The 27,892-nt window shown below is 68.6% G+C and overlaps 13 protein-coding genes and 4 non-coding genes across 17 annotated transcripts; 9 read left to right on the forward strand and 8 right to left on the reverse strand.

Moving 5' to 3' along the window:
• Positions 1 to 267: 267 nt before the first annotated feature.
• On the reverse strand, positions 268 to 3,869 carry V1510DRAFT_434714 (uncharacterized protein). The gene has a single exon (XM_066935538.1). It carries the CDS (start codon positions 3,447 to 3,449, stop codon positions 435 to 437), a length of 3,015 nt encoding a protein of 1,004 aa, XP_066789079.1. The 5' UTR covers positions 3,450 to 3,869; the 3' UTR covers positions 268 to 434.
• Positions 3,870 to 5,069: 1,200 nt separating this feature from the next.
• On the forward strand, positions 5,070 to 6,205 carry V1510DRAFT_416765 (uncharacterized protein). The gene is made up of 2 exons (XM_066933823.1): positions 5,070 to 5,134; positions 5,173 to 6,205. Exons 1-2 carry the CDS (start codon positions 5,084 to 5,086, stop codon positions 5,968 to 5,970), a joined length of 849 nt encoding a protein of 282 aa, XP_066789080.1. The 5' UTR covers positions 5,070 to 5,083; the 3' UTR covers positions 5,971 to 6,205.
• On the reverse strand, positions 5,538 to 6,893 carry V1510DRAFT_416767 (chromatin associated protein KTI12; the record flags this gene model as incomplete). The annotated part of the gene is made up of 2 exons (XM_066933824.1): positions 6,677 to 6,893; positions 5,538 to 6,645 (listed from the first exon to the last, which is right to left on the reverse strand). Coding segments are annotated over exons 1-2 (821 nt in total), but the record flags the coding sequence as incomplete, so codon positions are not given.
• Positions 6,894 to 7,013: 120 nt separating this feature from the next.
• On the forward strand, positions 7,014 to 7,084 carry V1510DRAFT_t125. The gene has a single exon. It is a non-coding gene; the product is annotated as a tRNA-Gly (tRNA).
• A 977-nt stretch (positions 7,085 to 8,061) lies between these two features.
• Positions 8,062 to 10,277, forward strand: V1510DRAFT_416769 (endochitinase). The gene is made up of 2 exons (XM_066933825.1): positions 8,062 to 9,424; positions 9,467 to 10,277. Exons 1-2 carry the CDS (start codon positions 8,133 to 8,135, stop codon positions 10,164 to 10,166), a joined length of 1,992 nt encoding a protein of 663 aa, XP_066789082.1. The 5' UTR covers positions 8,062 to 8,132; the 3' UTR covers positions 10,167 to 10,277.
• V1510DRAFT_394311 (uncharacterized protein) lies at positions 10,237 to 11,245 on the reverse strand. Its single transcript, XM_066931844.1, has 2 exons — positions 10,945 to 11,245; positions 10,237 to 10,914 (listed from the first exon to the last, which is right to left on the reverse strand). The coding sequence occupies exons 1-2, from the start codon at positions 11,079 to 11,081 to the stop codon at positions 10,260 to 10,262; spliced, it is 792 nt and encodes a 263-aa protein (XP_066789083.1). The 5' UTR covers positions 11,082 to 11,245; the 3' UTR covers positions 10,237 to 10,259.
• Positions 11,246 to 11,651: 406 nt separating this feature from the next.
• On the reverse strand, positions 11,652 to 11,722 carry V1510DRAFT_t133. The gene has a single exon. It is a non-coding gene; the product is annotated as a tRNA-Gly (tRNA).
• Positions 11,723 to 11,822: 100 nt separating this feature from the next.
• V1510DRAFT_t126 lies at positions 11,823 to 11,894 on the forward strand. Its single transcript has one exon. It is a non-coding gene; the product is annotated as a tRNA-Glu (tRNA).
• A 644-nt stretch (positions 11,895 to 12,538) lies between these two features.
• On the forward strand, positions 12,539 to 13,788 carry V1510DRAFT_416775 (mitochondrial 37S ribosomal protein mS38). Its single transcript, XM_066933826.1, has one exon. It carries the CDS (start codon positions 12,742 to 12,744, stop codon positions 13,627 to 13,629), a length of 888 nt encoding a protein of 295 aa, XP_066789084.1. The 5' UTR covers positions 12,539 to 12,741; the 3' UTR covers positions 13,630 to 13,788.
• V1510DRAFT_416776 (UBC5 ubiquitin-conjugating enzyme) lies at positions 13,637 to 14,304 on the reverse strand. Its single transcript, XM_066933827.1, has 2 exons — positions 14,122 to 14,304; positions 13,637 to 13,974 (listed from the first exon to the last, which is right to left on the reverse strand). The coding sequence occupies exons 1-2, from the start codon at positions 14,264 to 14,266 to the stop codon at positions 13,661 to 13,663; spliced, it is 459 nt and encodes a 152-aa protein (XP_066789085.1). The 5' UTR covers positions 14,267 to 14,304; the 3' UTR covers positions 13,637 to 13,660.
• V1510DRAFT_430171 (Phosphotyrosyl phosphatase activator) lies at positions 14,301 to 15,487 on the forward strand. Its single transcript, XM_066935347.1, has 2 exons — positions 14,301 to 14,534; positions 14,565 to 15,487. The coding sequence occupies exons 1-2, from the start codon at positions 14,388 to 14,390 to the stop codon at positions 15,453 to 15,455; spliced, it is 1,038 nt and encodes a 345-aa protein (XP_066789086.1). The 5' UTR covers positions 14,301 to 14,387; the 3' UTR covers positions 15,456 to 15,487.
• V1510DRAFT_378144 (uncharacterized protein) lies at positions 15,442 to 16,380 on the reverse strand. The gene is made up of 2 exons (XM_066931597.1): positions 16,091 to 16,380; positions 15,442 to 16,017 (listed from the first exon to the last, which is right to left on the reverse strand). The coding sequence occupies exon 2, from the start codon at positions 16,015 to 16,017 to the stop codon at positions 15,484 to 15,486; it is 534 nt and encodes a 177-aa protein (XP_066789087.1). The 5' UTR covers positions 16,091 to 16,380; the 3' UTR covers positions 15,442 to 15,483.
• A 109-nt stretch (positions 16,381 to 16,489) lies between these two features.
• Positions 16,490 to 16,560, forward strand: V1510DRAFT_t127. Its single transcript has one exon. It is a non-coding gene; the product is annotated as a tRNA-Gly (tRNA).
• Positions 16,561 to 17,126: 566 nt separating this feature from the next.
• Positions 17,127 to 20,547, reverse strand: V1510DRAFT_430173 (fungal-specific transcription factor domain-containing protein). Its single transcript, XM_066935348.1, has 5 exons — positions 20,281 to 20,547; positions 20,153 to 20,209; positions 20,100 to 20,115; positions 19,989 to 20,015; positions 17,127 to 19,932 (listed from the first exon to the last, which is right to left on the reverse strand). The coding sequence occupies exons 1-5, from the start codon at positions 20,301 to 20,303 to the stop codon at positions 17,296 to 17,298; spliced, it is 2,760 nt and encodes a 919-aa protein (XP_066789088.1). The 5' UTR covers positions 20,304 to 20,547; the 3' UTR covers positions 17,127 to 17,295.
• A 902-nt stretch (positions 20,548 to 21,449) lies between these two features.
• V1510DRAFT_416783 (CrcB-like protein-domain-containing protein) lies at positions 21,450 to 22,941 on the forward strand. The gene is made up of 3 exons (XM_066933828.1): positions 21,450 to 22,722; positions 22,756 to 22,832; positions 22,864 to 22,941. The coding sequence occupies exons 1-3, from the start codon at positions 21,528 to 21,530 to the stop codon at positions 22,900 to 22,902; spliced, it is 1,311 nt and encodes a 436-aa protein (XP_066789089.1). The 5' UTR covers positions 21,450 to 21,527; the 3' UTR covers positions 22,903 to 22,941.
• A 3,302-nt stretch (positions 22,942 to 26,243) lies between these two features.
• Positions 26,244 to 26,859, forward strand: V1510DRAFT_416792 (uncharacterized protein). Its single transcript, XM_066933829.1, has one exon. It carries the CDS (start codon positions 26,582 to 26,584, stop codon positions 26,810 to 26,812), a length of 231 nt encoding a protein of 76 aa, XP_066789090.1. The 5' UTR covers positions 26,244 to 26,581; the 3' UTR covers positions 26,813 to 26,859.
• A 107-nt stretch (positions 26,860 to 26,966) lies between these two features.
• On the reverse strand, positions 26,967 to 27,709 carry V1510DRAFT_416793 (uncharacterized protein). The gene has a single exon (XM_066933830.1). The coding sequence runs from the start codon at positions 27,610 to 27,612 to the stop codon at positions 27,151 to 27,153; it is 462 nt and encodes a 153-aa protein (XP_066789091.1). The 5' UTR covers positions 27,613 to 27,709; the 3' UTR covers positions 26,967 to 27,150.
• Between the last annotated feature and the right edge of the window lie 183 nt (positions 27,710 to 27,892).

Raw genomic sequence — 27,892 nt, forward strand, 5'->3', positions numbered from 1 at the left:
CCGATTCATCTACGGTCCGAACATTAGAGTTCGTTCGGCTGCTTCGCTTAATCTGAGTGCGACGTACCGCACACTTTGGGACTAGCTTTATGCGGGACAGGCACTTTGAGTTTTGCGTGCCATATATGGTTTAATATAGCCGGCCCGCTGGTCCTGAAGTTGTGTTTCGCCCGCCGTCCTGTCGCGCCCGCGCCCGCCCCGGTGCCTGCGTGCGCCGGCGCGGCCGGCCGCGGGTGCGCGGCCGGCGCCGTCGCCCCACGGCCAAAGTCCTGTAAAAACATGCGTTCACTTATTCCAAAATACAAAAGTTACAATGCATCCAAAACCCCTAATGACTGATAATCTGCATACAAACCGACAGACGCAAGATGCACCACCCTTCTAGCTCTAGCAATTATGCGAATATACGAGGTGGGCAGCCCAGCAGCGGCCGGCTACCGGCCGCGTTTCGCGACCTTTGTCTTCTTGCCGCGCCGGCTCTTGAGCGCGTGTTTGGCTGGCCAGTCGGCACGGGCTGGCCGCGGCCGCGGCCGCTCGCGCCGGCGCGCCAGCGCCGAGAACTCGTAATCGTCGTCGTCGTCGTCGTCCGCAGCGTCGTCCGGGGCGTCGTCGCGGCCGTCGTACTCGTCGCCGTCGTCGTCCGAGTGGTCGTCGGACGAGCCGGCTTCGCCGTAGTTGGGGTCGACGTGGCTGCGCCGGCGGCCGACCTGCGGCTTGCGCGGGCCGTCCGCGGGCTCGGGCGCGGCCTCGGGCGCGTCGTCGTCGTCGTCGTCGACCACGACGGTCTTGCGCTTGCGGACGCGGCGGCCGGCGTCGGACTCGTGGCCGCTGCGGCGCCGCTCGAGCGCGGGCGGAAACTCGTCGTCGTCGTCGGACGAGCGCGCGGCGGCGCGCATGACCAGGCGCCGCCGGCGCTTGGCCGGCGCCTGGTCGTCGGCCGGGTGAGCGAGCAGCTTGCTCTGTGTGCTGGTGCTGGTGCTCGTGGTGGTGGTGGTAGTGGTGGTGGTGGTGGTCGTCGTCGTCGTCGTGCCCACCGAGAGCACATCCATCTTGCCCTCCAGGTACCGCCGCTTCTTGCCCTCAAAGACCTTCCCGATCTTCTCGCCAAAGGTCAGCGCCCGCCGCGGCGTCACGACAATCGTGTCCATGTCCTCCGCGAACAGGTACGGCGGAAACAGCTTCAGGTCCTGCAGCGTGTTGGGCTTCAGGCCGGCCGCCAGCTCCAGCAGCCGTCGAATCGAGTCGTAGCCGCCGCCGCGGATGCCGGGCGAGCCGCACGACGGCATGTCCGGCGCCAGGATCGCCGACCGCAGCACCGAGATGCGCGCCTCGGTGTACGCAATGAACTCGAACCAGTCGTGCTGCGAGATCTGCGTCGCGTCGCAGCCGCGCTCGAGGTGCGACTTGCGCACGCGCTGCGTCGGGCCCAGCGCCGGCGTCGCCAGCGTCGCCAGCACCAGCGCCGGCCACCCGCAGCGGTACTGCAGCTCGTACACGCGCTCGCACTGGCGCAGCCGCGCGTGCACTATGCTCGCCGACACGTCGTACCGCGTCTGCCACGCCTTGGAGATCTGCGTGCGCTTGCCCCACGACTCGCGGAACTGGTTCTCCGAGTGCCGCGCGGCGATGTCGGTCCACCACCACTTGAGCCACTGCCGGATGCGCAGGATCGGCGACGCCGAGTCGGGCACGGCCGTGCCCTGGGCCGACTGCAGCGCCTGCTTGGACGAGAGCTCGGCGCGGCCCTTGATCACGCCGCGCAGCCAGCCCTGCCGGCCGGGCGACCGCTTGTCCTGCTTGATCTTCAGCTCGCTGACGTGCTCGCGCCCGTTGTTGAGCGCGGCCTCGGCGAAGTCGAGCACCTCGTCGGGCGTGTCGGTCTCGTTCTCGTCCTTGCTGGCCGCGAAGAGCGCCTTGGCGGCCGCCGGGTCGGCCATGAAGTCCTGCGCGGCCACGAGGGCCTCTTTGAGGAACTGTGCCGCGTCCAGGAGCTCCTGGAACGCGTCCTCGACCGTGAAGTTGTGCTCGAACCGCGGCCGGTGCAGCCGCTTCTTCTCGGTCTTGATCTTCTTGACGTCCGGGCCGGCCTCGTCGTCGGCCTTGTCGGCGGGCGAGGCCTGCGGCGGGTCTGGCGAGCCGGCGGCCTCGGCCTCGAGGTCCGAGACTGACCGCTTGTGGCGCTGCGGCCGGCCAGGCTCGGGCCCGGGCTCGTCGTCGCTGTCGGCGCGCTTGGCCCGGCGCGGCTTGCGCGTCGGCGCGCGGTCGCCGGCCGACACGGACGAGCCCGGCGTCGACGACTCGGTCGACGCGGACTCGGACTGGCCCGAGTGCGAGCTTTCGGCCGGCTGCGGCTGCGGCGTGAGCGCCGGCCGCTCGGCCGGCTCGATCCGCGGCGCCGGCCGCGGCGCCGGCGAGTACTCGGACTCGGTCGAGCGCGCGTCCGACGGCTTGCGCGGCCGGCCGCCGTCGTACGCGTCCGGGGGCCGCCGGTTGGGCTCGGGCTCGGCCGACAGCAGGGCCGAGATCGACGTCCGGGCCGTCCGCACGGCCAGCTCGGCCCGCGGCGCCACGTTCTCGGCCGCGAGAATGTCCGCCAGCGCGTTCAGGCGGATCGGGTGGCTGGCCGACGCCGGCGGCGGGATCGGCGGCTGTCTGTGGCCCGAAAGCGACGGGTAGGACGCTGTCCGGGTGAGCGTGTGCTGGTACGCCGACTGCGAAATCGACATCGACTGCGTCACCGCCGTCGTCGGCTGGCCGGCCGGCCCGGCCAGTAGGCTCGACGCGGCCGGCAGCTGGTGGTGGCGCTGCTCGTGGTACAATTGCTGCTGGCGGTGGTAGTTTTCGGTGCTGTATGCGGACTGCGCGGGCAGCGCCGGCGGCAGCGCGGCCGGCAGAGGCGCCGGCGACGTGGCGTGGCGAAACTCGCGCGGCACAAACGACGGCGAGCCGGCGTAGTAGGCGTGCGGCCCCGGCGAGTGCGTGCCGTCGTAGGGCGGCCGGCGCGGCCAATCGTGGCCCGCGGCCGGGCTCGGATTGAGCATGGACGCCAGCGGCGAAGCGGGCAGGCGGCCGCGCTCGAGCGGGCGCGCGGGCGGCATGGCCAGCGGCCCCGGCGGCAGCACGCGGCCGATCGGGGCGAGCGCGGGCGACGGCGGCGCGTCCGAGCCGTCGCGGCCGGACACGGGCTCGGGCCGGCGGCCGAGCGGCTCGGCCGGGCTGCCGTAGGGCGATCGCGCCGGCGGAAACGGATACCCCCGCTCAGAGCCGTAGCTGGCGGCCCATTGTGGCGAGTCCAGGTAAGGCGAGGGCTTGGGGGGCGGCAGGCGCGAGGGCGAGCGGCCGGCTGGCGGCACGTACGCCGGCGCAGGCGGGCCCGCGAACGCAGGAGCGTCCGGAGGCGGCCCGTAGGGCGGCGGGCGCAAGACCGTGCGGTCGGCGGGCTCGGCCATGGCCTCGGACGCGCGGATCGGTGGACGGGGCGCAGACGGCGGCGCCGATCCCGCAGCGGGTGGCGCAGACGATGTGGGCGCGGACGCGGCCGCGGCAGGCGGGCTGCGCGGCGCAGCAGCGCCAGGCACGGTGCTGGCGGGTGCGGGCGACGTGGCGGACACTGCCGGCGGTTCCGGGACGGGGCCAGGAGCCGGCGAGGGCTCGCAGATGCGTCGCAGGGCCGGCGGCGGTCGGAGGTCGATAGCGCGACCGGACAGGCGCAGGAGGCTGCCGGCGCAAAGCACCGGACAGGCAGGCGACGGGCAGGGGCGGAGCCGCGGAGGGGACGATGGCTGCTGACCGCAGACGGCGTCGACAGAGAAAGTGCAAGACCGTGGCCGTGTGTCGCTGGGCGGTGGTCAGGAGCATTTTAGAAAAATACGGCCGGTAGCGCGTGGCCGGGTAAGGTTGCAAAATTAGCGAAATAGAAGTTTCGCTATTTCTGCGCCACGCGCTGTGGCGCGTGCGGCGCAGCGGCCGGCCGCAGCCGCCGGCGCCGGCGGACCCAGGGCGCCGGGCCGCGGCCGCGGCGCGCGGGCCGCCCACGCCTGGCCCAGCACACCGGGTCTGGCGGCGCGGCGGCCGCGGCCGCGCCCGCCGGCGGTCTGCGCGTCCCCGGCGGCACCGCCCGCCCGCCCGATAGACTTTCGTATGCGAGAACCTTATGCGGAGCTGCGGTGTGGACGGGGAAGGGCGTGCCGGACGCGGGCGCGAGCCCGTGGCGCGGCGTCCGCCGGACAGGGAAGTCGGCGGCGGTGGCACCGGCATACGGGCAGCCGCGGTGGGCGTAGCGCACGAGGGCGCAGACGCCGGCAGGCGGAGGCAGGCGGCAGCGGCGGCCAGCGCACCGGCCGCAGCGAACCCCGGCGGGCCCGGTGGCTGGGGTGCGGCGCAGGCGGCGCAGCGGCGCGGGCGCCGCGGTGGGCAGGCCAGGCCGCGCCCATCGCCGCGGGCGGTGCGCCGGCCGCGGTCCTCAGGGCCCAGCCGTTGCGGGCTACCGCCACCGCGGACGGCCGTGGCGCGGTGTCATCCCGGTAAGACGGACCACGAGGCGGCACCCGAACGCGTTAGCGCGACAGACACGGACTGCCGCTTAATATCGCGCTGCGCTAGTCCAGACGCGGCGACAGCGGCACGAGGTCGAGTCACAGAGCGGCACGTGACATCACATGACGTGTCTCACTGTGCGGCGGTCTCGCTGCAGCCCCTGCCGCACGGCGGCTGACAGCGCGCGCAGGCGGCTGGGCGCGGGGCGGGCGCGCGCGGGCAGCGGGCGCGCGCGGGCAGTGGGCACCGCGCCCCCGCCGCCCGCCCGCCGGCAGCCACGCCGCCGGGCGCCGGGCGCGCTCCGGTCCGCACGCTGCGTGCAGCCCTGGCCATCGCAGCGCGGCGCCGCAGGCGCTGACTCTGCCGCCGCGCCCGCGTCTCCTCCGCGCTGCACGGTCCTGCACGGCGGCTGCTGGTGCGGCGGTGTCGGCGTCTGGGATTACCCAATTAGGCATCGTTGTCTCTGCGTCCTTGTGCGCATCACGCCCTGAGTCGGCCAGGCCATTTCGGGCTGCCAAACCCTCAACAAATCCCCCGACTATTCGTCATGAGCATCGCAGGCGTTCTGCACACGGTCGACCGCGCGTTGTCGCAGAACGGTAGGCAGCCGGGCTGGGAATTGACTCACTGACGCCAGCGTTCAACCCGCGGCGGGACTACAACCACGTCGAGGACACCGAGTACAAGCGGCTGCGGGCGCAGGCCACGCAGGAACACTCGCGCAAACAAGAGCTCTCGGCAGCGTCTCAGAAGGCGTACCACCGCGGCGACCATGGCGAGGCCAAGCGGTTGTCGGAGCAGGCCAAGGAGCACGACCGGCTGATGGATCAGTACAACGCCCAGGCGGCCGAGTTTGTGTTCCGGGCGAACAATGCCGACTCGGAGGCCGACGAGATCGATCTGCACGGGCTGTTTGTCAAGGAGGCCGAGGAGTTCCTCGCGCAGCGGATCGCGGCCTGCAAGGCGCGCAACGAGAGCCACCTGGAGGTCATTGTCGGCAAGGGCAACCACTCGGCCGGCGGTGTGTCGCGCCTGAAGCCGGCGGTCGAGCGCATGTGCCAGGAGGAGGGCTTCCAGTACGCGGTCGAGTCGGACAACACGGGCGTGATCATGATCAACTTCACGGCGTCGGGCGGCGCCGTGCCCATGTCGTCCATGCCGCGGCCGCCGCGGTACGGCACGGCCGCGGCGGGGTACCCCGGCGCGGTCGGCCACCCGAGCCAGCAGATGCAGGTGCAGGAGCCGCAGTACGCGCACCAGCCGTACGGCCAGCAGCAGTACCAGCCGTACGGCCAGCAGCAGTACGGCCAGCAACAGCAGTACGGCCAGCAGCAGCAGTACGGCCAGCAGCCGTACCAGCAGGGCGCGGCCCAGCAGGACGAGGTCGAGCAGCTTGCGCTGCGCTGCATCAAGCAGTGCTGTACTATTATGTAGTCTACTCAAACTGGCGGTTTAGATACTCGACGAACGCGCGCTGGATCCGGCCGGCCTCGATCGGGCGCACGCGGTTGAGCCCGACAAACGTGCGGCGCAGTCGCTGCACCTGGCCGGCGGACGTGCCGGCCACCGGCAGCACGACCACGTCGCGGTCGTCGCCCACGCCCAGCGCGATCTGGCCGACGCCGTCCTGGGCGGCCTGCACGACCGCGCGCACGACGTCGGTCGTGATGCGCTCGAGCTCCGTCACGTACTCGCCGGTGGCGGCCGGCCGCACGACGGTCGCAAAGTTCGGCGGCTTGACCGCGCGCTCGAACAGGGCAGCGTAGAGCCCGTCCAGGACCCGCTCGATCGGGTCAAAGTACACCGCGGTCGTGAGCGGCGAGTCCCACCGGGTTTGCGCGCTCGGCTCCTCGTACCGGAACACGACCTGGTCGAAGACGTCGTCCGGCCAGAGCCTGCCGGCCGCGTTCCACTCGCGGCACTTGTCGGCCGGCGCGGCGACGTGCACGACCGCGTACGTGGTCTGCTCGGCCTTGGCCTCGCAGAAGAGCTGGTACCGAAAGCCCTTGATGTAGTTGAGCGAGTCGAGGACGACGACGTCGTCCGCGGACAGGTGCCGCTTGAGCGCCGACATCAGCTCGGCCCGGACCTGTTTTTCCTGCCGCGAGTCTGGTGTCAGACGGCCGGCCGATCGACTTACCTCGGTACACCTCGCGACCGAAGCCCAGGCTCTCGTCCGAGAACACATGGAACCGCTTGGAAGGCGCCCGCGCCTGCAGCCCGGCCACGATCTCCCGCGCCCGCGTGGTTTTGCCGCTGCACGGGTATCCGGTGATCACGATCAGCGGCATCTTGGGTAGAGAAAATTTGTCGCGCGGGCCGATTTAGGGCACGCGCGGCGCGCGCCAACGCCCACCGCGACGACAGCCAAGAGAGCCACGCGGGCGACGGCGACGGCCACGGCGGCGGGCGGCCACGGCCGCGCGGCTGCCGGCCAGGGCATTGTCATGGCCGCTGCGGGACTTCCAACATAACAGGCGCCAGTGGTTTAGCGGTAAAATCTGTCGTTGCCATCGACAGGCCCCCGGTTCGACTCCGGGCTGGCGCAGCTTAATTTTTTTTGCACCGGGCCCGGGCGGCTGGGTGCCGTGGCCACGCGGGTCGGCTGTTCCGAACGTGTTCAGCCGTAGACCTGACGTCACCTGCTTGTCGCCGCAGCCCCGTCCGCAGCCATTTGGCTGCGTGTCGCGCATGGCGTGCTCCAGGGGCGCGGTATGTCGCACAGACGACGCCGGCCGGCGTCGCAGAGTGAGACAGCGAGCCGCAGGGCGTGCGGCGCGGTGCGGCGCAGGCGAGGCGCGCGTGAGGCGCACCCCCAGCCCACCTCCGGCGCACGCGTCGCCCGCGCGCCCGTCGTGGCGCTGCTGACGCGTCGCGTCGCCGCCACCGCGTCACCGCCTCGCCCGCGCCGGCCGCACGGCTGAGTCCTGCAGCCGTGCTAGCCCCGGGCTGCGGCCGCTGCAGCTCGCAGCGGCTCGCAGCGTAGCGTGTCACTAGCACCTTGCAGCACGCTAGCCCAGCTCCTGGCGACTCTGCGACAAGCAAGGGCGGCCGCGGCCAACGGTCGGCCGTTCGCAGCGGTGGGCGACCCAGAGCCTCGGCTGCCGTGGGCCGGGCCGGTGCCGCCGTTGGCTGCGCCGGCCGTTGGGATCCGTTGACGGGTACCCCTGAATGCCCAGGCCGCCCCTGGGCCCGAGCACGGTCACGCGCCCGGCTCAGACCAGACGAGTCGCGTCGCACACGGCGCGGCAGCGGCCTGGCGGGGACCCAGCCGCCCGGCGGCTGGCCCGCGGTAGCGCACACTGCGTGCCGGGGCTGTCTCGGACGGTCGCATCGGCAAGGGCCAGCTGCACGTTAATGCAGGCGTATGCACGGTGCCTGACGCCAAAACGGCCGAAACCCGGCGGCCAGGGGCTGCACGTACGGCTGGCAGCCAACGGCCGCCCGGCCGCGGCCAAGCGCGCGCCGCGCAGCAGCTAGGCCAGGCACGCGGCACGCGGCTGCCGGCGCGCGCGGAGAATGCCAGGAGCGGCCCGTCGCCGCCGCCGCTTAAAAACCGGCGGCCCGCCTCACGGCCGGCAAGATTCTCAGACAAGATGTCGTTCCTGCTCGCTCCGTTCGTTCTGCTGCTGGTGGCTGCCCGCGCGCTGGCTTTCTCGGCCACGGCCAACGACAACGTCGTGGTGTACTGGGGCCAGGCCTCGGCCGGCTCGCAAGAGAGCCTGTCGTACTACTGCCAAAACGACGCCGTGGACGTGGTCGTGCTGTCGTTCATGACCGAGTTCTTCGGCTCGGACGACCTGCCGGCGCTCAACTTCGCCAGCGCGTGCACGGCCACGTTCCCGGGCACGTCCCTGCTCGAGTGCGCCGAGATCGCCAACGACATCGCCACGTGCCAGAGCCTCGGCAAGATCGTGCTGCTCTCGCTCGGCGGCGCGTCCGGCAGCTACAGCCTGGCAGACGACACGCAGGCGGCCGCGTTCGCCGACACGCTGTGGGACCTGTTCCTGGACGGCGACTCGGACACGCGGCCGTTCGGAACGACCAAGATCGACGGCTTTGATCTGGACATCGAGTCCGGCGACAGCACCGGCTACGGCACGCTCGTGTCGACCCTGCGCTCGCACTTTGAGTCGTCCGACGCCACCAAGGACTACTACATCTCGGGCGCGCCGCAGTGCCCGTTCCCGGACGCGTCTCTGGGCGACGCGCTGGACTCGGCCTGGTTTGATTTCGTGTTTGTGCAGTTCTACAACAACTACTGCTCCGTCAGCGACCCGAGCCAGTTCAATTACGACACCTGGGAGGACTGGGCGTCGGCCACGTCCGTCAACCCGAACGTGCGCCTGTTTGTGGGCGTGCCGGGCTCGTCCTCGGCCGCGGGCTCGGGCTATGTGGTGCCGAGCGCGCTGGCCGAGCTGGTGGACAGCATCGAGAACAAGGCCAACTTTGGCGGCATTATGATCTGGGACGCCAGCCAGGCCTTCTCGAACGTGGTGGACTCGGAGATGTTTGTGACGTCGGCCAAGGCGTGCCTGGGCGGATCGGGCTCGGGCTCGGAGGCGAGCTCGAGCTCGGCCGCGAGTGCGTCGACGGCGGCGCCGACGGGCTGGGTCACGAGCACGACGACCGCGGCGACGAGCACGTACGAGGCGCCGACGAGCACGTACGAGGCGCCGACGAGCACGTACGAGGCGCCGACGAGCACCTACGTCGCTCCCTCCAGCACCTACGTCGCGCCCTCGAGCACTTACGTCGCGCCCTCGAGCACCTACGTCGCGCCTACGACCACCTACGTCGCGCCTACGACCACCGATGTCGCGCCTACCAGCACCTATGTCGCTCCCTCCAGCACCTACGTCGCCCCGACGACCACCTACGTTGCCCCCTCGAGCACCTATATCGAGACCACGAGCATCTACGTCGCTCCTACCAGCACCTACGCGCCCCCGACGACCACCGACGTCGTCTCCTCCGCTCCCCCGAGCACCTACACTGCCCCGACGAGCACATACGTCGCCCCCCCGGCCGCAACGTCCACCTACGCTGCACCCACGCTCTCCACGGCCCCCGTGTCCACGGCCGCGACGTCCACCTACGTCGCCCCGACGCTCTCGACAGCGCCGTCTACCTACGTCGTGCCCACAACCACTCTCACGACGCTGTACACGTCCACAGCGTCGCTCACGGCCACGCCAACGACCACGGCCTCGGTCCAAGTCTCGGTGCCGGCCTCGGCCTCGGCCGCGCAGGCCACCGTCGCAGTCGCCGGCGCCAGCGGCTGCGCCGGCAAGGTCGGCGTCGAGCTCGCGCAGTGCGAGAACGCGTTCTTCGCCACGCTGTCGGCGTCCGACGCCTGCACCAGCTCGGCCGTCGCCTGCGTCGGCGGCCAGTTCGCGATCTGCGACAACGGCGCGTGGACCCTCATCGGCTGCCCGACCGACACGGTGTGCGCCGCGCTGCCCGGCACGTCCGACCCCGACGCCGCGTTCATCACGGTGACGTGCGACACCCAGGCCGACGTCGACTTCCGGCTTGGGCTGACGTCGACCGTGACCAAGCGCAAGCGCGACATGAGCATGCACGCGCACCACACGCACCGCCGGCGGCGCGCGCGGTCCGCCGCGTAGCCCTGTACCATATCACGACGCCACGACGACACGCCCCACGCTTCCTGCAGCCGCGCAGGCCACGCTCGCTTTGTAAAGATAGAAATGCATTGGCTACGGCCACGACAGATAGTACCCGTAGACCCGGCTGCGGATCTCCTTGGTCTCCTCCTCCTCGTCGAACATGGGCCACCAGTGCTCCTGGAAGAGCTTCTCGACGCGGAAGCCCAGGGCCTCGGCGTCGGCGAAGAACTGGAGGTCGCGGTCGAGCAGCCGCGCCCGGTGCGGCGTGAACACGACAAACACCTTGGCGTCCTTGTTGGTCCGCGACAGCGTGTCGACGCACGTCTTGAGCAGCTTGGCGTGCTCCGTGTGGTTGAAGACCACGTCCGACAGGATCACGAGGTCGAACCCGTCCGCGCCGGCCGGCAGGTGCGCGCGCACGTCGGCCGTGTCGTTGCCCCAGATGTACGGCTCGACCGCGAACCGCGACGCGTCCAGGCCCTGCTTGCCGAGCTCGGCCACGTTCCACCTGATGTTGTCGATCAGCGGCACGTCGGGGTAGTCGGTGATCGTCACCTGGCGCGCCGTCAGGCCCGCAATGAACGACGGGATCGCGGCCGCCGCGCCCAGCTCCAGCACCGTCTTGCCCGCGCACAGCTCGGCCGCGTGCTCGTCCAGCCACGCCGACGTCTTCTTGGCCGCGTTCCAGAGCAGGTGGCCCCACAGCGGCGACTTGCCGATCAGCCGGACCCGGATCGTGCTCGGTCTGCGTCAGCGCGGTCGCCCGCACACTTACTCTCCAGCCTTGACAAACTTGCTGTCGCGCTCGTAGCTATCGAACGTCTCGGGATCCGGTGCCTTGAAGAAGCCCTCGGGCTCAGTGAACAGCCCGGCGTCCACCTCCGTGTCCGAGAAGTCCTCTGTGTCGGCCATTGTGTATCAAACAAGACGCGGCGGACAATTTTTTCGGCCGAAAAAGCGCGGCCACCAGCAGGGTATAATGCGCGCGTTGGGAGTACTTTCAGTTGCGGCCATACCACGAAGAAAACACAGTTCCCCGTCCGATCAACACCAGTTAAGCTTCGTTGGGCCTACTTAGTACTGCGGTGGGAGACCACGCTGGAATCGTAGGTGCTGCAATTTTTTTTTAGTGCCTTGAGCCGCTATGTGCGGCCAGCACTGAACGGACACTTGTGCGCTACTGGTGTGCCCAGCAGCAACCGCCTAGACACTTCTACGGAAGGAGCTCTGTTTGCTTCGTCGAACTCGTCAACGGGTCAACTACCCTGACAGAATCGCTTCCAGGCTCGCAGTCTACCGCAAAAAGAGCCAAAGACCACGCGACCAAGGTCAAAGAAGTTACCGCACAGCACCTCTCACGTAAATTGGTCAAAATACTTGCTCGCTCGGTGCCTCCGTGAGGTATTGCTGTCTTCGGCGAGCTGGGCCATTGTACTCTCCTTCCTGTAATTTAAAGATCACTGAGCAAAAAAACAAAAGATTTGCGCCAGCCCGGAGTCGAACCGGGGGCCTGTCGATGGCAACGACAGATTTTACCGCTAAACCACTGGCGCTTTCTTGAAAACAGTCCGTTGTATGCACTATACGCCAGGTCATTCAATTGCTCGAGCCTGTGCGCCCTTGGCCGCACAAGCCTGCATCTTGATAACGCAATCCGAAATAGTGTAATGGCTAGCACGGTCCGCTCTCACCGGGCAAATCGGGGTTCAATTCCCCGTTTCGGAGTATATTTTTGCAAAATTCACGAAATAGGGGCGACATTTTTGTTCTGCAAATTGCTATGGGCCATGCGTCGACATATCGTAGGTTGTTTGACAGAGACCTCCTGTAGACGTGCTGTCTAGATACATGTGTATGCTGCTCAGTCAATCGGAGAAGGCACAAAAAAATAATTGCAGCACCTACGATTCCAGCGTGGTCTCCCACCGCAGTACTAAGTAGGCCCAACGAAGCTTAACTGGTGTTGATCGGACGGGGAACTGTGTTTTCTTCGTGGTATGGCCGCAACTGAAAGTAATTACAGTGTGTACTACTTAAGGTGCAGCTGCAGGGCTTGTTTGATAGGTTGCGGGTGGCCTGATTGGTCCTTGAAGCACGCGACGGTCTGGCCTCTGCCGGCCCCAGGCACGCCGCAGCGGGGCTGCAAAGAGCCAAGATAGCGCTTAGCAATTCGGCCGGTCGATTGGCCACGCGATCGCCAGCAGGTGCTGGCTCGTCGTAGGGTGGCGTGGGCGGCACGGACCGCCGTGCGCGCCGCACGCCATGCGGCGCACACGGCCGCCCGGCGCCCCGCCGAGCACCTCCCCGCGGCGCCCACAGCCGCAGCGCCACACAGGCGGCGCAAACACGGCTCGGCGCTCCCGCGTCGACGCCGGGCGCGGCGTGGCCGGCCGCGGAGGCCGGTGGTGGGCCGCAAGTGTCACCCACGCACCGTTACGTGACACTCTCCCGCGCAAATTTTCAAGCCTCGGAAGTTCCAGCTCCCTTCTCTACCGACACCCGGCCAGAACACAGCGGCCTCACCCTCGAGCCCTGTGGACCCATCGACCACAGAGCCAAGCCTCGGACACACATGCTCGGCTCTCTCGGACTCGGTCCGCTCGCCGGCAGCGCGCTCGCCAAGCGGGTCGGATCGGCTGTCGGCCACGGGTGGGCACCCGCGGCCGCGTGCGCCAGCGCCACCGGCGGCCGCGGCCGGCGGTACTCGAGCTCGTCGTCGTCGGCGTCCAGCAAGCCCAAGGCGCCGCCCGCGCCGGCCACCAAGCCGAAGCAGGCGCCGCGGATGGCGCTGCCGCTGGCGCCCACGACCAGCCACCTGACGCGCAAGGCCGTCGCGTACGACCTCTTCTTCGCCGGCGACCGGCCGCTGTACCTGCTCGAGCAGAAGACCGCGCGCGCGCCGGTGGACAACCGCGACTACACCACGGCGCCGCCGGAGGACTACGACTACGACGAGTTCGAGCCGCCGGCGTACGGCCTCTCGGCCGGCGGCGTCGAGCAGGACCCGGCCGCGCGCCGGATACCGCACGACGTGCTGCGCCAGATGTCGCCGTTCACGGTGCCGCCCGCGCCGACGCCGGCCCGCCAGCGCAGCGTCAAGCTCGTGCTGTCGTCGCCGTCGTCGTCGACGTCGTCGTTCTGCCCTGCGCCCGTGCTGCCCCGCGCGCGCGACGACGACGTGCCCGAGACCATCATCGCCTTCCGCGACGCGCTCAACATGGCCATCGACCTGATCGCCGCGCGCCCGGACGACGCGCCGGCCAAGCCGGCCGCGTTCGAGCCGCCGCACGTCATCTCGGTCGTGCTCGCCCCCCGCGAGCCGGCCGCCGCGCCCCCGGCCGCCGCCGACAGCATGGAGCTCACGAGCGTCATGCGCAAGCGCAAGCTCAAGATGAACAAGCACAAGCTCAAGAAGCGGAGAAAGGCCCAGCGCGCGCTGCGCCGCAAGCTCAACAAGTAGACATAGACTCATTGTATATATCAATACATCGCTACGCCCGCGCGTGCCGTCGCGTGTGATACCGCACAAGCCCCTCGTACGCCTGCCGGTCGCCGGCCCGCAGCACGTTGGCGGCGTCGATGTTGAGGGGGTTGTCGATCGCGGGGTCCGACAGCAGGCTGATCACGGCCATACAGGCCGACTCCAGCGTCCACGCCGGCGTCCACTCGGTCTTGAGGATGTCCAGGCAGATCTCGCCGGTCTTGATGTGCACGTTGGGGTGGCACATGGGCGTGCGGAAGCGCATTTCCGGCGGCGCGAACGGGTAGCTGGCCGGGACGGCGATGTCGACTGCCCAGACGCCGCCTGCGGTCAGCATGGTGCCGGGAGCGGCGGCAGGGCGGGGGGCGGCGCTGGCCGCCCGCGGCTGCCGCGCGGCCGGCCGTGCGGCCGCCGGACCGGCTCGATGGCCGCCGATGGCCGCCGCCCGCCGTTGCTGCGCACGCGTCTTACCCTCGTACGGCCCGTCCAGGCCCGAGATCGTCGCCCGCCACCGGTACAGGTCGTCCTCGTCCACCAGCTGCAGCTGCAGCTGGTCCGTGCCGCCGTCCCTGCGGCTCTTGTTGAGCTCTTCCAGCAAGCGCCGGGCCGAGGACATGGTGCGAACTGGCGGGGAAGCCGCGCTGGGAAGTTGTAGTTAAGCCTGTCCGGCAGGCCGGCCTCCGACCAGCTTCCGCTCAGATTCTGTCCCGCCACGCACGCCCCAGGCAGCCATCAGCATGATCCCCGAGCGCAAGATCACGACGTCGGCCGACCTGGCCCTGTTTGAGCACTCGGCCGTGTACGGGCAGCTGGTGGGCTTCATCGAGGCGCTCAACGGCGCGGTCAAGGGCATCAAGCTCACGGACGCGGTGGCCGTTTCAGAGGTACGTGGACGGGCGCACGCGCTGACGCAGCCCGTGGCCGGCGTGGTCGCGCTCCTGGACGAGCTCGACGGTGTCGTGGACAAGTACCCGCCCACGGACAACGGGCTGTCGCGGTTCGGCAACCCTGCGTTCCAGCAGTTCTACGACGAAACAGCGTCGCGGGCAGGCGCGCTGGTCGCGGCACACGTCCCCAGCGTCCCCGCCGACAAGGTGGACGAGGTCGCGCGGTACGTGGCCGAGTCGTTCGGCAACCGGTCGCGGATCGACTACGGCAGCGGCCACGAGCTCAACTTTGCGTGTTTCCTGCTCTGCCTGGACCGGCTGGGCGTCGTGGCGGCCGGCGACAGGCCGGCGCTGGTGCTGCGCGCGTTCGCGCGGTACCTGCGGCTCATGCGGCGGCTGCAGACCGAGTACTGGCTCGAGCCGGCCGGATCGCACGGCGTCTGGGGCCTGGACGACTACCACTTCCTGCCGTTCCTGTTCGGCTCGGCCCAGCTCGTGGGCCACCGGAACCTGCGGCCCAAGAGCATCCACGACGCGGACGTGCTCGAGATGTACCGCAAGGACTACCTCTACCTGGACGCGGTCTGGTTCGTCAACTCGGTCAAGACCGCGACGCTGCGCTGGAGCTCGCCCATGCTCGACGACATCTCCGGCGTCAAGACGTGGGACAAGGTCAACAGCGGCATGATCAAGATGTACAAGGCCGAGGTCCTCGGCAAGCTGCCGATCGTCCAGCACTTTCTGTTTGGGTCGATCCTGGCGCTGGACCTGCCCGCGGCCACGGCCGAGGCCGAGCACGTCCACACGTTCGGCGACTGCTGCGGCATCAAGGTCCCCAGCGCGATCGCCGCCAGCCAGGCCGCCGCCCGCGACATGCGCGCGCCCTACACCGGCTCCACTCCCGTGCCCTTCGACTAGTCTATTCCCCTACTTAATGCACCATGCTCTAACGACTCGTGTTGATCGTGATAAAGATGAACGCCAGCGCGATCAGCACGCACCCGGCGACCGTGATGTTGAACACGGCGGCCCGCGACGGCGGGAACTTGTTGCGCTGCATCCAGATGGCCGTGACGTAGTACCGGTACGCGCCGATCAGCATCAGCGAGATGGCCATGCCGATGAAGCCCGCGCCGATGAGCTTGCCGACGAGCTGGATCCCGGTCGTCATCGTCGGCGACGACCGGAACGCCTGCGAAACGGCCAGGCCGATGGTCGCGAACGACAGACTCGTGCGGACCCACGCCAGATACGTGCGCTCGTTGGCCATGTGGTCGCGCGCGACCGGGCCCTTGTTCTCGAGCAGCATGTTCGGCAGGTTCTTCTGGATCGTGCTCCACTTCTCGTACTGGACGACGAGGGGCAGGCCGGTGTCGTTGCCGGCGACGCCGAGGAGCGTCGCGCCCTCGTCCTCGAGGAGGACCGTGTCGGACGACGACGACGAAATCGACTGTTCTTCGGTTCTGCGTTGCCGGCTCATCTGTGGGGTCAGCTCGGGAGGCCTCACGGTGGCCGCGACGGCCGCACCGACGGCCGGCCTTGCCAGCACTCACCTTGTCTGTGTAGAGAGTGAGCCCCGTCGGAGTGGAGCTTTCAACAGCCACCGCGGCTGCCACCGTGAGCACGGGATATAACGTCAGTGGGTTAGGGCGTCCCCATACGTTATCGCGCGACCGGTCGGTCGACTAGCGACCTAGCCCCCGGCGGGCCCACAGCTAAGATCTGGCCGGGCGGTGGCCAGCCGGGGTGGGTGCGGCCGACGCGGGTTGTGGTGTCGGGCTGCTCCGAGGGCCGGTCCCAACAGCCCCTGACCGCCGTTGACTGCAGCCGCCCGCGTGACGGGCTGAGCTGCTGTACATCACAACACGCCAGAACATGGGGGCGCGGGGAGACGGGAGTTCCGGCGATGTGGGAGAGTATGAGCGTCAACAGCCAAGAGTTTTCATCGAAAGGCGCCAGTGGTTTAGCGGTAAAATCTGTCGTTGCCATCGACAGGCCCCCGGTTCGACTCCGGGCTGGCGCAAATCTTTTTTTTATATATTTTTTTTCCAACGCAGCGGCGTTACTCCGGCGCCGTACAGCCACTCAAGCGCCGCGCTTCTCAGATCACACCTCGGCCATTGGCGACAGGTCAAAATCCCGACGCGTGGGCGCCTGCAGCGCCGTGCAGCGCGTCCTCCGAACATCGGCCGAGCTCGGCGACGGCCCGGGCGGGGCAGGGCTGCCCCGCGCAAACGCGCACGGACGCAGTTAGGCCCAGGTAATTCCTGGCAGGTGGGATAGGAAGGGCCAGCACAGCGGCTCGCCAGGGAGTCACAGCACTGCGTCATGCGCGCTGGCACGCGGGCTCGCGCGGGAGTCCTGACGAAAGCTAAGCCCGAAATAGCCGATGAGCAGAACCAACGTCAATTAAGGTTTCATGGAACCCTGTTTCCCCGCACGAACCAAGCCGCGGGGCTGATCCCCCGCCTCCGGGACCGGCATGGCGGAGCGGACCGGAATATCGCGGGCGTCGGCGGCGGAGCGGCTGTGGCGCGAACACGGACCGGCGGGACGTGGCGTCCGGAGCCAAGCGGGACGCGCCGGGCGCAGATGCAGGTCGGGAAAAAATAGCATTGACTAAAGCACAAACGAAGGTATAGTCCTCCAAAATTCAAACAAACCATAGAGCCGTTCGGCTCATACTCCGTAAATCCAGACAAGATTTTGACCAATATACATTCCAGATGCCCAAGCCCAACAAACGTAATACACATCATTAGTTCCATAGAGCCCACTCCTTGGCGCGTCCCGGCGTAGCCCGATCGGTGTCGTCGCCCGCGTCCACGCCCGGCGTAGCCACTAGCTTGTCCGCCGATGTCAGCGACGACGCTAGCGACGACGGCGTTCCCGAGTTGTGGTCGGTCAGCAGACCGTCCCACCAGACGCTCCAATCGCCCGACGGCTTACCGGGCGGGGACAGTACCGACGGTGCCGATGACGCCGAGTCGTCCGACACCGCCGACAGCGTCCGGTTGCCCGAGCTCGCTGTGCTAGTCGACGCATTGCTGCGCGCGGCTGGCGGCGCCACCCGTTTCGCCAGCTTGCGCTTCGGCTTATCCGCACCCGAGCCCATCATCGCAAAAAGTAGCTCGATCTCGCTGTCTTGTTGGGTTGTTGGCTGCGCGTTATCGCTCTTGAGCAGCATCTGATCGTGTGCGGGGATGTGCTCTAGATACTGGTGCGCAGCCTTGGCCGCCGCCGACTGAGGCATGCTCGCGTGCAGCTGCTGCTGCTGCGACAGCGCCCACGAGAGCACGTCCATGTCGAGATGTTGTAGTGCCGCCGGCAGGCCACTGACAGCCGACCCCGTCACCGCCGGGCTCTCCGCGTTACTTGCCGGCAAGTGCGGAATGATCATCGACGCCGGTGCGCTCATCCGTGGGCCAGCCGACTTCTCGACCAGTTGTATCCGCTCGTCGACCTCCGACAGCGGCGACACCGAACTCTCACTCAAACGCCGCCGGAGATGGTCGTTATCAAGCATCTCGTGCTTAGTGTCTGTAAACATCTCCAGCTTGGTAGCAATCGGGTCCGGCGTGCTTACCACCGCCGCCAGCGGCGACTCGTTGGACGGCCGCATGTTCAGGAGCGCCTGACATAGCCGCTCAAAGCTGCGGTACTCGGCCATCGACACGCCTGAGTGCTGGTGCATGCCGTCCAGGCAGCGCCGCAGGATACGGTGCGACTCCTGGACGAGCGCGCCGTCCTTCGGGTAGTCCATAGCAGCATAAAGAATAGTCACGCCGGCCATCAGTAACGTCTTGGCCTCGTTCAGGCAGATAGTCCAGGCCACAGAGAGCGTGCGCAGGTGATGCGACATAGCCACAATGCTCTTGGCGCTGTCAACGATGGCCAGGATTGAGAACGAGCCCCGTGTCTTGCTGTCCTCGGTAGCGATGCCTGGCCGGTGGATCAGAATCCGCGCGTAGTGGTAGACGATGGTCAGGAACGGCGCACGCGAGTGGAGCGAGGCCAGGGACGTCCGCGGGATGCCGTTTACAAGCTCGTACTTCAGGTGCGCCGGCAGGGTGCTGTACCATTCGCCCAGCTCGTCCTCCAGCTCAAACAGACGCTTGTAGTTCTTGGCCTTGTCGGTGCTCAGGTAGACCGTGTCCATGATCGAACGCACAATCTGTGCGTATCGGATGAGGGCGATCGAGACCGAGACCTTTGTGAAGGTCGCGGTCGAGGTCAGCACAAACTTCTCGGTCAGACACTCGTCATCGACGTCGGTCGGCAGGGGACACTGCACGTGAACGTCCTGCAAAACAGGTGGCAGACCGAGCAGCGCGCTAGAGAAGGTGTCGAGCACGTACACAGCCCAGAAGAGACGCAGGCGCAGCTCACTCTCCAGACGGTTGCACTCAGCCGCACTGTTGCCCTGGTGCAGGCCCAGGCGCAGGGCCATGCCCGCTGCCTTCATCTTGTACTGCCACAGGTCCGAGTGGCGGCCAGCGACGCACATGTCCAGCTGGGCCAGCACAAGAGATTGCAGAGTAGCCAAGGAATTCCGGTGCTCGACTGTCGCAAACAGACGCTGCCAGCGGCTCTCGAACGCGGCCTGCGTGTCGGCCGTGGTAGCAGAAACCTGGCGGGCGGCGATAGCGAAGACTAGATAGAGCTGGACGAGAAACTCCTCCTTGCCGAGCAGGGTCGATGACGAGTAGCACCGCTCGTACTCGGCCAGGAAGGTCGGTGCGTGCAGGATAGGGAAGACAGGGTGCCAGTCCTTGAAAAAGAAAGTGACGAGTTGGTCGGCCAAGACACGGGGCGGCAGCGCCGGTGGCAGCGCGGACGTCTGGAATGAGTACGACTCGTCCATGTGGTATCGCGGCAACGACGTCGACAGCTCGACCGTCTGGTAGAGCGAGCTGGCAACGGCCGACAGCGCCGGCGCGCCGGCCGCGAGTTTCTCGCGAAACACCTCGGCGAAGACGCGACCGGAGGAGGCACCCTCATAGGTGCCATCCAGGTTGAGCCCAGTCAGCTCGCGCACGACAAAAGTCTCGTCGTCGTCGTCGCCAGCAGCGTCGACGCTGTCGCGCTCGCCAGAGCGGCCACGGCCGCGGTCTGTGCTGCGGTCGTCGCGGCGGTCGCTGCGGGGGCCATCGGCGAAGCGGAATTCGGGCTCGACCGTCCGGCGGGCGGCGTGAGTGGGCGAAAGCGAGTCGACCTTGGACAGCAGTTCCAGCTGCTCGTCCTTGCGGTCGAGGTGGTCTTTGAGCTGGCGGTTCTCGTGCTCCAGCTGGCGGATGTGGTCCTCAAGGGACTCTGTGTAGCCGCGCGGGAACGCGCGGCGCGAGAGCTTGTCCGACGTGCGGCACTCGAAACCAACCGCTTGGCACTGCGTGCACTAAAATGTCAGCCGTGGCCCAGACGCACCCCAGCGCCCCAACGCCTCGAACGTACCGATGGCCGTTTTCCATCACAGCGGATCTGGAGAGAGGTTAGCGAACGGCTACCCGACGCGGTGCGGTGCGCTCCGGTGGACGGGCACGCTTCCGACGCGTGAGATCATACCTTCTTGCTGCGGCACCTGCGCACGGTCAGTAGCTTTCCAGATAGGGACATACCTGTCGCAGGCTTGCGCGATGCGGCCGATTTGGCTGCCTGGCGGCTTGATCATTTTCCTGCGTAGGTTAGCGTTCCGCTCTGACGGGTCCGTTGAGGGGCGCGATTTTCCCCTGGTCAGCCACCGTACCAAGCTTGAGCTCCGTCCGGCATGGTGAAGGGCGGGCGCGTGTCGTGTGCTACTCTGAGGTTGTTGTTGCGTCGCCGGTGCTACGTCGGTCACAGGGTGCGGGGTCCAATTCGGGGGCGGAGCCGGGGATGGCAGCGGGCTGCAGTGTTTGCGGGCGCTCAGCGGCACAAGACGGGCACGGGACGGGCTGGGTCGGCGGCAAGCAACGTGGGCAGGCGTGTTAGAGGGAAATAGCGGTGCGCGGCGCGGTTGGTGTATATATAGGAGTGTTCGATAGCGTGGCCAGGCCGATAGGCGAAGTGGCATATAGACTTTGCAGCGCCATGCGCGCCCGGCGCGGCTAGCTGCGGTGCGGCGGCGACGATGCCATGCAGATACCGTCGACGCCGGTGCCAGGTGCTATCTCCGGTTTTTCGCGAAAACGCGGCCGCGGTGCCAGGCGATCGCCGCGCGGGGCGCCGGCAACGGCAGTGTCCGGCGACCGTTCACGGCCAGCCCCGGCGCGGTGGATTTTGACGCCCCGCGGCCCACCGCCCCCCTACGCGCCGACGGCCGACATCGGCAGCCGCGCGACGGCCGCAATTACGTGTGCACATTGTCGGTCGTGGCCGGCGGCCGAAGCCGGCCGCGGCCGGGGCGGACGCAATTACGCCCGTCGCCAGAGGCGGAGACAGTATGGGGTAGCGTCTGCGGCAACTGCGGACTAGCGCGCGATGGGGCGGCCGCAGAACCCAAACGGTAGGCGGGTAGGCGCGGCGCGACGCCTGGGGTGTAAGTGGTGCGCGGCGCGTGCGCTGACGCAATGCGGGGAAGCCGCGCCAGGCCTGCGCCACGCGGCCGGCCGTGGCCGGTCCGACTCGCTTGCGGTCAGGGCGGCGGAACACGGCAGCGTAGGGCGCCGGCCCCGCAGAGTCCGGTTCGCGACTAGCGCGGCGCGCGTACGCCAATCACGGTGGGCGCGATGCAGCCAGCTTGCGGAAGGGCTGCGGCATTGGGCGGCGCTCTGGGCGCGCGCGCGGGGCTAGTCCAGGAAAGGCGACCCCGCACTGGCCGGGTAAGGGCGCGTAGTGGCGGCGCGCGGGCTGTCACGTGTTTTGGCCACGCTCTCCGAGCACGCGCCGGCGCGTCCGCTCGCCCGGTGACCCGGCCCGGGTAAGTCACAGCCAGGGTAAGCGAGTCGCGGCTCGTCATCCCGGCCGCACCGTGCCAAGCCGTCAGGCACAGCGAACGCACACGACGCACACGCCATGGGATCTTCCCCACAATCGTACGGGCTGTCGGAAACACAGGCTCCTCCCCCGGCCGGTCCCGAGGATGGCCCCTCGCTCGAGCGTGCGGAGAGCATACACAGCTATGAGGGGCGGGATCTGTACCCCTACGACTCCACCAGCGGCCAGAACGAGCTCATCGCGCCCGGTCCTATCGCGCTCGAGGAACACGGCCGGTACCTCGAGGACAGCGGCGCCCGCCCCGCAACTTCGGATGACGAGAAGGCCGAGCCACCGGCGGCCGCCGTGAAGGTCCATCGCGGAATGGGCGACATCGCCGAGACTCTGCTCTGGCTGGTGCCGTTCTCGATCTTTGGCGTGCTCGCACGACTGGGCATGACCGCTCTCGACACGTTTCCGGGGTCGCCGACGTCGGGTCTTCCCTGGGTTCAATTCGTTGGCTGTGTGATTATGGGGGCGCTGTCCGAGACCAAGGACTTCTTCGCCGTGCGGCACCCGCGGCCACTGTTTGGCAGCAACCCGCTGATGCAGCTCTACGTGGGAATGACGACGGGTTTTTGCGGCTCGTTCACGACGTTCTCGTCGTGGATGCGCACGATCCTGCTGGCCATGGCGAACGTGCCCGCATCGGCCGACACAGAGCGGCCGCGAGGCTACAGTGTGCTGGCCCTGCTCAATACGACCATCTTGACGCTGGCGCTCTCGGTCTCGGGCATCAAGTTTGGCGCGCATGCTGGCCTTTGGGTGCGCTCGCTGTTCTACCAGTACAGAGCGCACGGCGACCGTGAGGCGCGCGCGAGCGTCAAGGAGAAGATCAAGGCCGAGCAGGCTGTGAGCGGGCTGCGTGCAGCCGTGCCGATCGGGCTGCAGCTGGCTGCACTCGTTCTTGGCGTTGGCGTGTGGATCGGCGCTGTGCTCATGGCCGTGTTCGAGACCCAGTGGCGGGGCGTAGCGCTGTTTGCGACCGTGTTCTCGCCGCTGGGCACACTCACGCGTTGGCTGCTGTCGCGGTACCTGAACCCGCTGAAGCCGTCGTTCCCGCTGGGAACGTTTGCAGCGAACATGCTGGGCACGCTGCTGCTCGGTCTGTTTGCGATTGGCCAGCAACGCGTGTCGGGCACGTCGTGCCAGGTGCTGCAGGGCCTGATCGACGGCTACTGCGGTTGTCTGACGACGGTGTCGACGTTCGGGCTCGAGCTGGTCACGCTGAAACGTGAGTTGCGCGGGGGGAATGTGCTGACGACAGGGAAACACGCTTGGCGCTACGGCGGTACGAGCGTTGTGGTGGGCATCGTGATCATGGTGCTGACGTTGGGTGTAGACGTAAGTGGGCAGGTGGCAAGGCTGACCGCAGAACTGGGGGTTCCACGCATACGTGAAGCCGACGTGCTAGAGTTCAGTAATAGTAGATTAATAGTAATAATTGGCATTGCGGGGATGAGTCGCGGTGGCGGCCTGGCGCACGGCCGGCGATGAGTAGAGGGCGGCGCGTGATGCAGCGATCGGCGCATGAGCCGCAGAGGGGGCGGGCGCGTGCGCGCCGAGCCGCACGGCGGGCGGCGGTGGGGCTGGGGTGGCTGGGCGCCGAGCCGCACGGTGCGCGGCGGAGCGCGGGGAACCAGCCGCACGGTGTGCGGCGGGGAAACGCTAGCGTGAGCCGCGCGGGGTGCGGCGGCCCGAGCGGCGCCGCACGGTGTGCGGCGCGCTGACACGTGAGTCAGCTACGCGAGCCGCACGAACCGCACGTCGCTCGTTGGTCGCGACCGCATGCCTTGGCATGTCTGAGCCGCTTGTCATGCAGCTGCATGATCACGCCAGCGCGCCCGCGACCGCGCGTCCCGCCCGAGTCAGCCGCCGACCGCACGACAGGCGCCGCACGGTCCGCGCCGCACGACCCGTGCCGATCCACCGACGCAGGGGCGTCGCAGCCACTAGCACCGCCTCACGGAACATCCGCTGATCGGCGCTTGCTATCCAGCCGCACGCGCGCGCGCAGGCCGCACGGATGTGCCGGTGCCCAGCGCGCGCGTCGCCACCGCGCTGGCCTTTGCGTGCCACCGCGCCCGGCGCGCTGGCCACCGTGCCGCCATGTGACCGTGCCACTGGGAGGCGGAGTGCACGTCCGCAGGCGCGCCGTCGCACAGCCGCTGACCGCGTTCGCAGGTTCGCAGGTTCGCCAGGTTCGCCGGGTTCGCCGGGCGTTCGCGCGGCCGAGCCGGCGGCGCTCCGGCTCCGGTGGAGACGGATCAGAGGCGGCGGCCGGCGCAACCAGCTTGGCCGCGCGATCCACTGGCCAGCGGCCCCCGCCCGATCCACCAGACCGTCGTCCACTGGCCAGCGGACCGATAGCACCGGCTATCGACTCACTGAGCTGCCCAAAGGGGCCGGAGGCCAAGCGAGGTTTACCCGGAGTGCGCTTATCTGCCAGACACTACCGGTCTCTTGGGTGCGCTAGAAGATCGGCTGTCGTCTGGAAGCCGACCCGCATGATGGTACCCGGGTCGCAGATCGTGATCTTGCAACATTCCGCAAGCTGCTTGCACCGTATGACGGCATGCCCGACCGCGCCCGGCGCGGCCCACGCACTCCCGCGGCATTGCGGCAGCCCGCGGCGATCTGACACGTCCCCGCTCGTGTCAGACGCACGTCGCTGTCACGCCGGCTCTGCCGGCCGCGCAGGGCGCGGCCGCGGCGAGCGCGACCCGCGACGCCACGCGGGTCGCCAGCCACGGGTCGCAGTGCCGATAAGCATGCGGTGCCTTGTTCGGGAGTAGCCTAAACTGCATCTAATTGCCTGTTTAGGCCCTCGCGACTTCCCAGTGCGGCTAGCGCACGCCGCCATACCGCCCGAGGATGGCCCCTTATCTCGCCATGATAGCTCATCGGCACCGTTCCTGGTCCGCCGGCGGAGGACAGGCCGCACCGCGGCATGCGCGCCGGGCAGCGGCCGCCGTGCCGGCCGATCTGCTCGATCCCGCGGGCGGCGGGCGCGGCTGCCGCGGCTGCCGCGGGCGTCTGTCGGCTTCTCCGCCGGCGCCGCTTATCGTGCAGGCTGCGCGCTGCGGTCCGAGTCGCTGCCACGCCGTTAGCGCAGGCCGCCGGCTAATGACCGCAGTGGCTTGCGGCCACATATCTTCCGCCAGCGCGTGGGCGCGGGCTGGCGCTGGCAGCCAGCGCGGCCAGACCGCAATCGTGCTGGCGGTCGCGCGGACGCCGGCACGCACGGCGCCTCTGCTACCCCCCGCAGGTGCTAGCCACGGCCGGCGGCGTCTGGCAGCGGCCGCCCAGGTGGAGACGCAGTATCGGCCGGTCCGCGCAGTGTCGGCGGGCCCGGGGCTAGCACGGTTTGGCAGCTAGAGGGGTACTAAATATATGGTCATCGTTGCTGATTGCCCGCCCGCGTTGCGCCTTCTCTATCAGCCGTGGTTCGTCCGCCGGTGGCCACTGCCCGCCCTTATAAACCCGGACCGCCCACACACATCCCTCGTCCGATCTCCGTCGTGTGTCCACAGCCAGGCCGCGTGCCGTCCCCCCCGATCGAAGACGCCATGGCCGTGTCCTCCGGCGCGCTCTTTGCGCCCGACCTCGAGCCGTACCCGAACCTGCACCCCCCGTTTCCGACCCTGTGGCAGGCTGATCGCCAGCCCGAACGCCGCCACGTTCCCGAGGCCATTCCGCCGGCCGTGGCCGCGCTGCTGGCCGTGACCGCGATCCCGCGCCCGCTGGCGTCGTCGGCCGCGTCCACCAAGTCGGCCAAGTCCGTGCGCCGCCGCAAGGCCCGCCCCGGCATCGGCGACCACGCGCTCTCGTCCGAGGAGTCGGCGTACGCTGACCTGACCGGCTACGTCGAGGTGGCCCCGCGGGTCCGCCCGGAGGCCGCCGGTCGGCCTGCCGACGCCGATTCCAGCCCGGTCGCGAGCATGATGCACGCTGCGACGAGCGCAGGCAGCATGCTCACTGTGACCGTTGACAAGCTGCGGCTCGCGCTGGACGCGCACCGCGCGCGGCTTCCTGAGCCGGTGCCGGCGCCGGCGCGGCCGCCGCGGAACGATCTGTCGGCGCTGCTGTCGGCGCTGCCCGAAGACATCCAGGTGCCCGTCGCGCAGGAGGCCGGCGAGGCGCCGTGGCTGTCGACGCTCATCTACCCGTCGTCGCGGCCGGCAAGCCAGTTCTCGACGTCGACCGCGTCCGAGTCGTCGCTGTCGTCGTCGCTGTCGTCGACGCCGTCGACGGACTCGCTGCCGGCGACGCCGGCCGGGTCACACCTGGACGGAGCTTCCGGCGGCTTTTCCGACGACTACTTCCCCTCGCTCTCGGACGACGAGGACCAGCGCACGCTGGCGCCGTCGCTGCGCTCGTCCCGGTACTCGCGCGAGGACGACGCCGCCGAGTCCGTGCCGTACAACCGGTACCACCCGCGGCAGCGGTCCGAGCCGCTCAGCATGAACTTCGAGATGTGTTTCTCCGACGACCCGCTGTGCGCCGCCCGCGACGAGGACGGCAAGTGCATTCCGATTTCCGAGCTCGAGCAGCACCTGCAGACCCAGGAGAAGCCGATCTACTGCGCCTACGACCCCAAGCGCCGGTTCGAGTACCCGCGCGAGAAGGAGCCCAACCGGCTGGGCGTGGTCGAGAAGCTCAACGCGTCGCTGCGGTCGCTGGCGCGCATCTCGGTGCCGCGCAAGACCGAGGACGACCCCGGCGAGGCCCGCACGGAGGACTCGCTGCTGGCGCGCGTGGTGGCCGACGCGGCCAAGAAGCCGCGCGGCCGCGCGCGCACGTCCGAGCGGTCCAAGAGCGAGAAGCGTGCGTCGTCGCAGTCGCGCAGCCGCGCCGAGAAGCGCCGGTCGTCGTCCGAGACCGGCAGCGTGCGCAGCAGCTCGCGGCGGTCGCGCAGCCACTCGCGGTCGCTGGCGACGCCGTCCTCGACGTACTCGTCGATTCTGACGCTGCCGGCGCCGCCCGAGTCGGTGGCGCCGGTGAAGCACTACTCGACGTCGGAGCGCGCGACGGCCAGCGTGCTGTCGTCGACGCGCCAGCCGACCGAGGACGACGCCAGCGCGTCGATCCAGATGCAGACCTACGACATCCAGGCCAAGTGCCTGCCGATTCTGCGGCCGCGCGAGATACGCATGAACGGCGACTTTATGCGGATCATCGCCATGGAGCTCGAGATGCGCCGCCACGGCAAGCTCAACCCGGACTTCTACTCGGGCAAGGCCCGGATGGTGCTGGCGCCGCGGTCGGACTACGAGTTCCTGAAGAAGGCGCCGCGGAACTGGACGCCGATGGTGCCGGAGTAGCGGGCGGGGCGCAGCGCGCGCCGCACTGCGTGCGGCGCGCTGAGCCGCACGCCGCGCACCGCCCCCTCGGCACCGCCGCGCACCGCCGCAGCGCACCGCCCACGCGCGGCGCACACCAGCCGCAGCACAGCCGCAGCACAGCTGCAAACATTTGCATAGATAGAGCCGGTGTCTCTAAAAGTTGATTGGTTTTGGTGGGGGTCATAGGGTAATGGAGGCATGTATGTACCAAAAGACGTAATTGACGCCGGCGGCCAGTCCGCCGGCTTTTTCCAGAGTCCTGAGCATTATTACTGTACATCGAGTGTCCGGCCGGCGTGCGCCGGCGATGCAGACCGCTAGCGGTCGTGTTTCTGTATCTTGCGGCCGTGGCCTTTGCGGCCGTGGTGCCACGACTTGCCGCCGCCGTGGTGGTGCAGCCGGATGCCGAGCCGCCCGACGCCCGACCAGACCTCGGACGGCAGCTGCTGGGGGAGCTTGCGCCCGTAGAGGCACTGGTCGACGAGCCAGGTGCCGACCACGAACTCGTCCTCGGTCAGGAACAGCTCCGGGCCGTGGCAGACCAGATCCCAGATCTTGGCGAGGGTCTCGGCGCCCAGCCGCGACCGCTCCCACAGCTCGCGCACGACGATGTCGCAGATGTTGCCGGCGAGCTCGTCGGGCAGGAGCGTGCCGCGGTTCGTGGCAAAGAGGACCGAGTAGCGCTTGCGCTCGGCCTCGGTCATGGACCCGGTCACGACGTGGTGCTTCCACGGCTTGTCCGAGTTGAACAGGTGCTTGCGCTTCTCGGGCTTGCGCATGGTCGTGCGGATGGTCTTGGCCGGGAGCGGCTGCGCGACGGGCGCGCGCGCGGACGCGATCGAGACCGTGGAGACGAGCGACGACGTCGACGCGGACGCGGCCACCGCCACTGCCGACGGCGGCGCGCGCTTGGCCGGCCGCGGCACCTCGGTCACGAGCGGCAGCGCGCTCGTCGAGTACGCGCGCTGCTTGAGCGCCAGCGTCGGCCGGTCGCGCCGCCGCGCGCGCAGCACGCGGTCCGACCCCGACACCTGCAGGCCCAGGTGCTTGACGTACTCG

Source organism: Dipodascopsis tothii (assembly GCF_038497935.1).
Source record: "Dipodascopsis tothii strain CBS 759.85 unplaced genomic scaffold V1510scaffold_14, whole genome shotgun sequence".
Taxonomy (NCBI): Eukaryota; Fungi; Ascomycota; class Lipomycetes; order Lipomycetales; family Lipomycetaceae; genus Neoaidaea; species Neoaidaea tothii.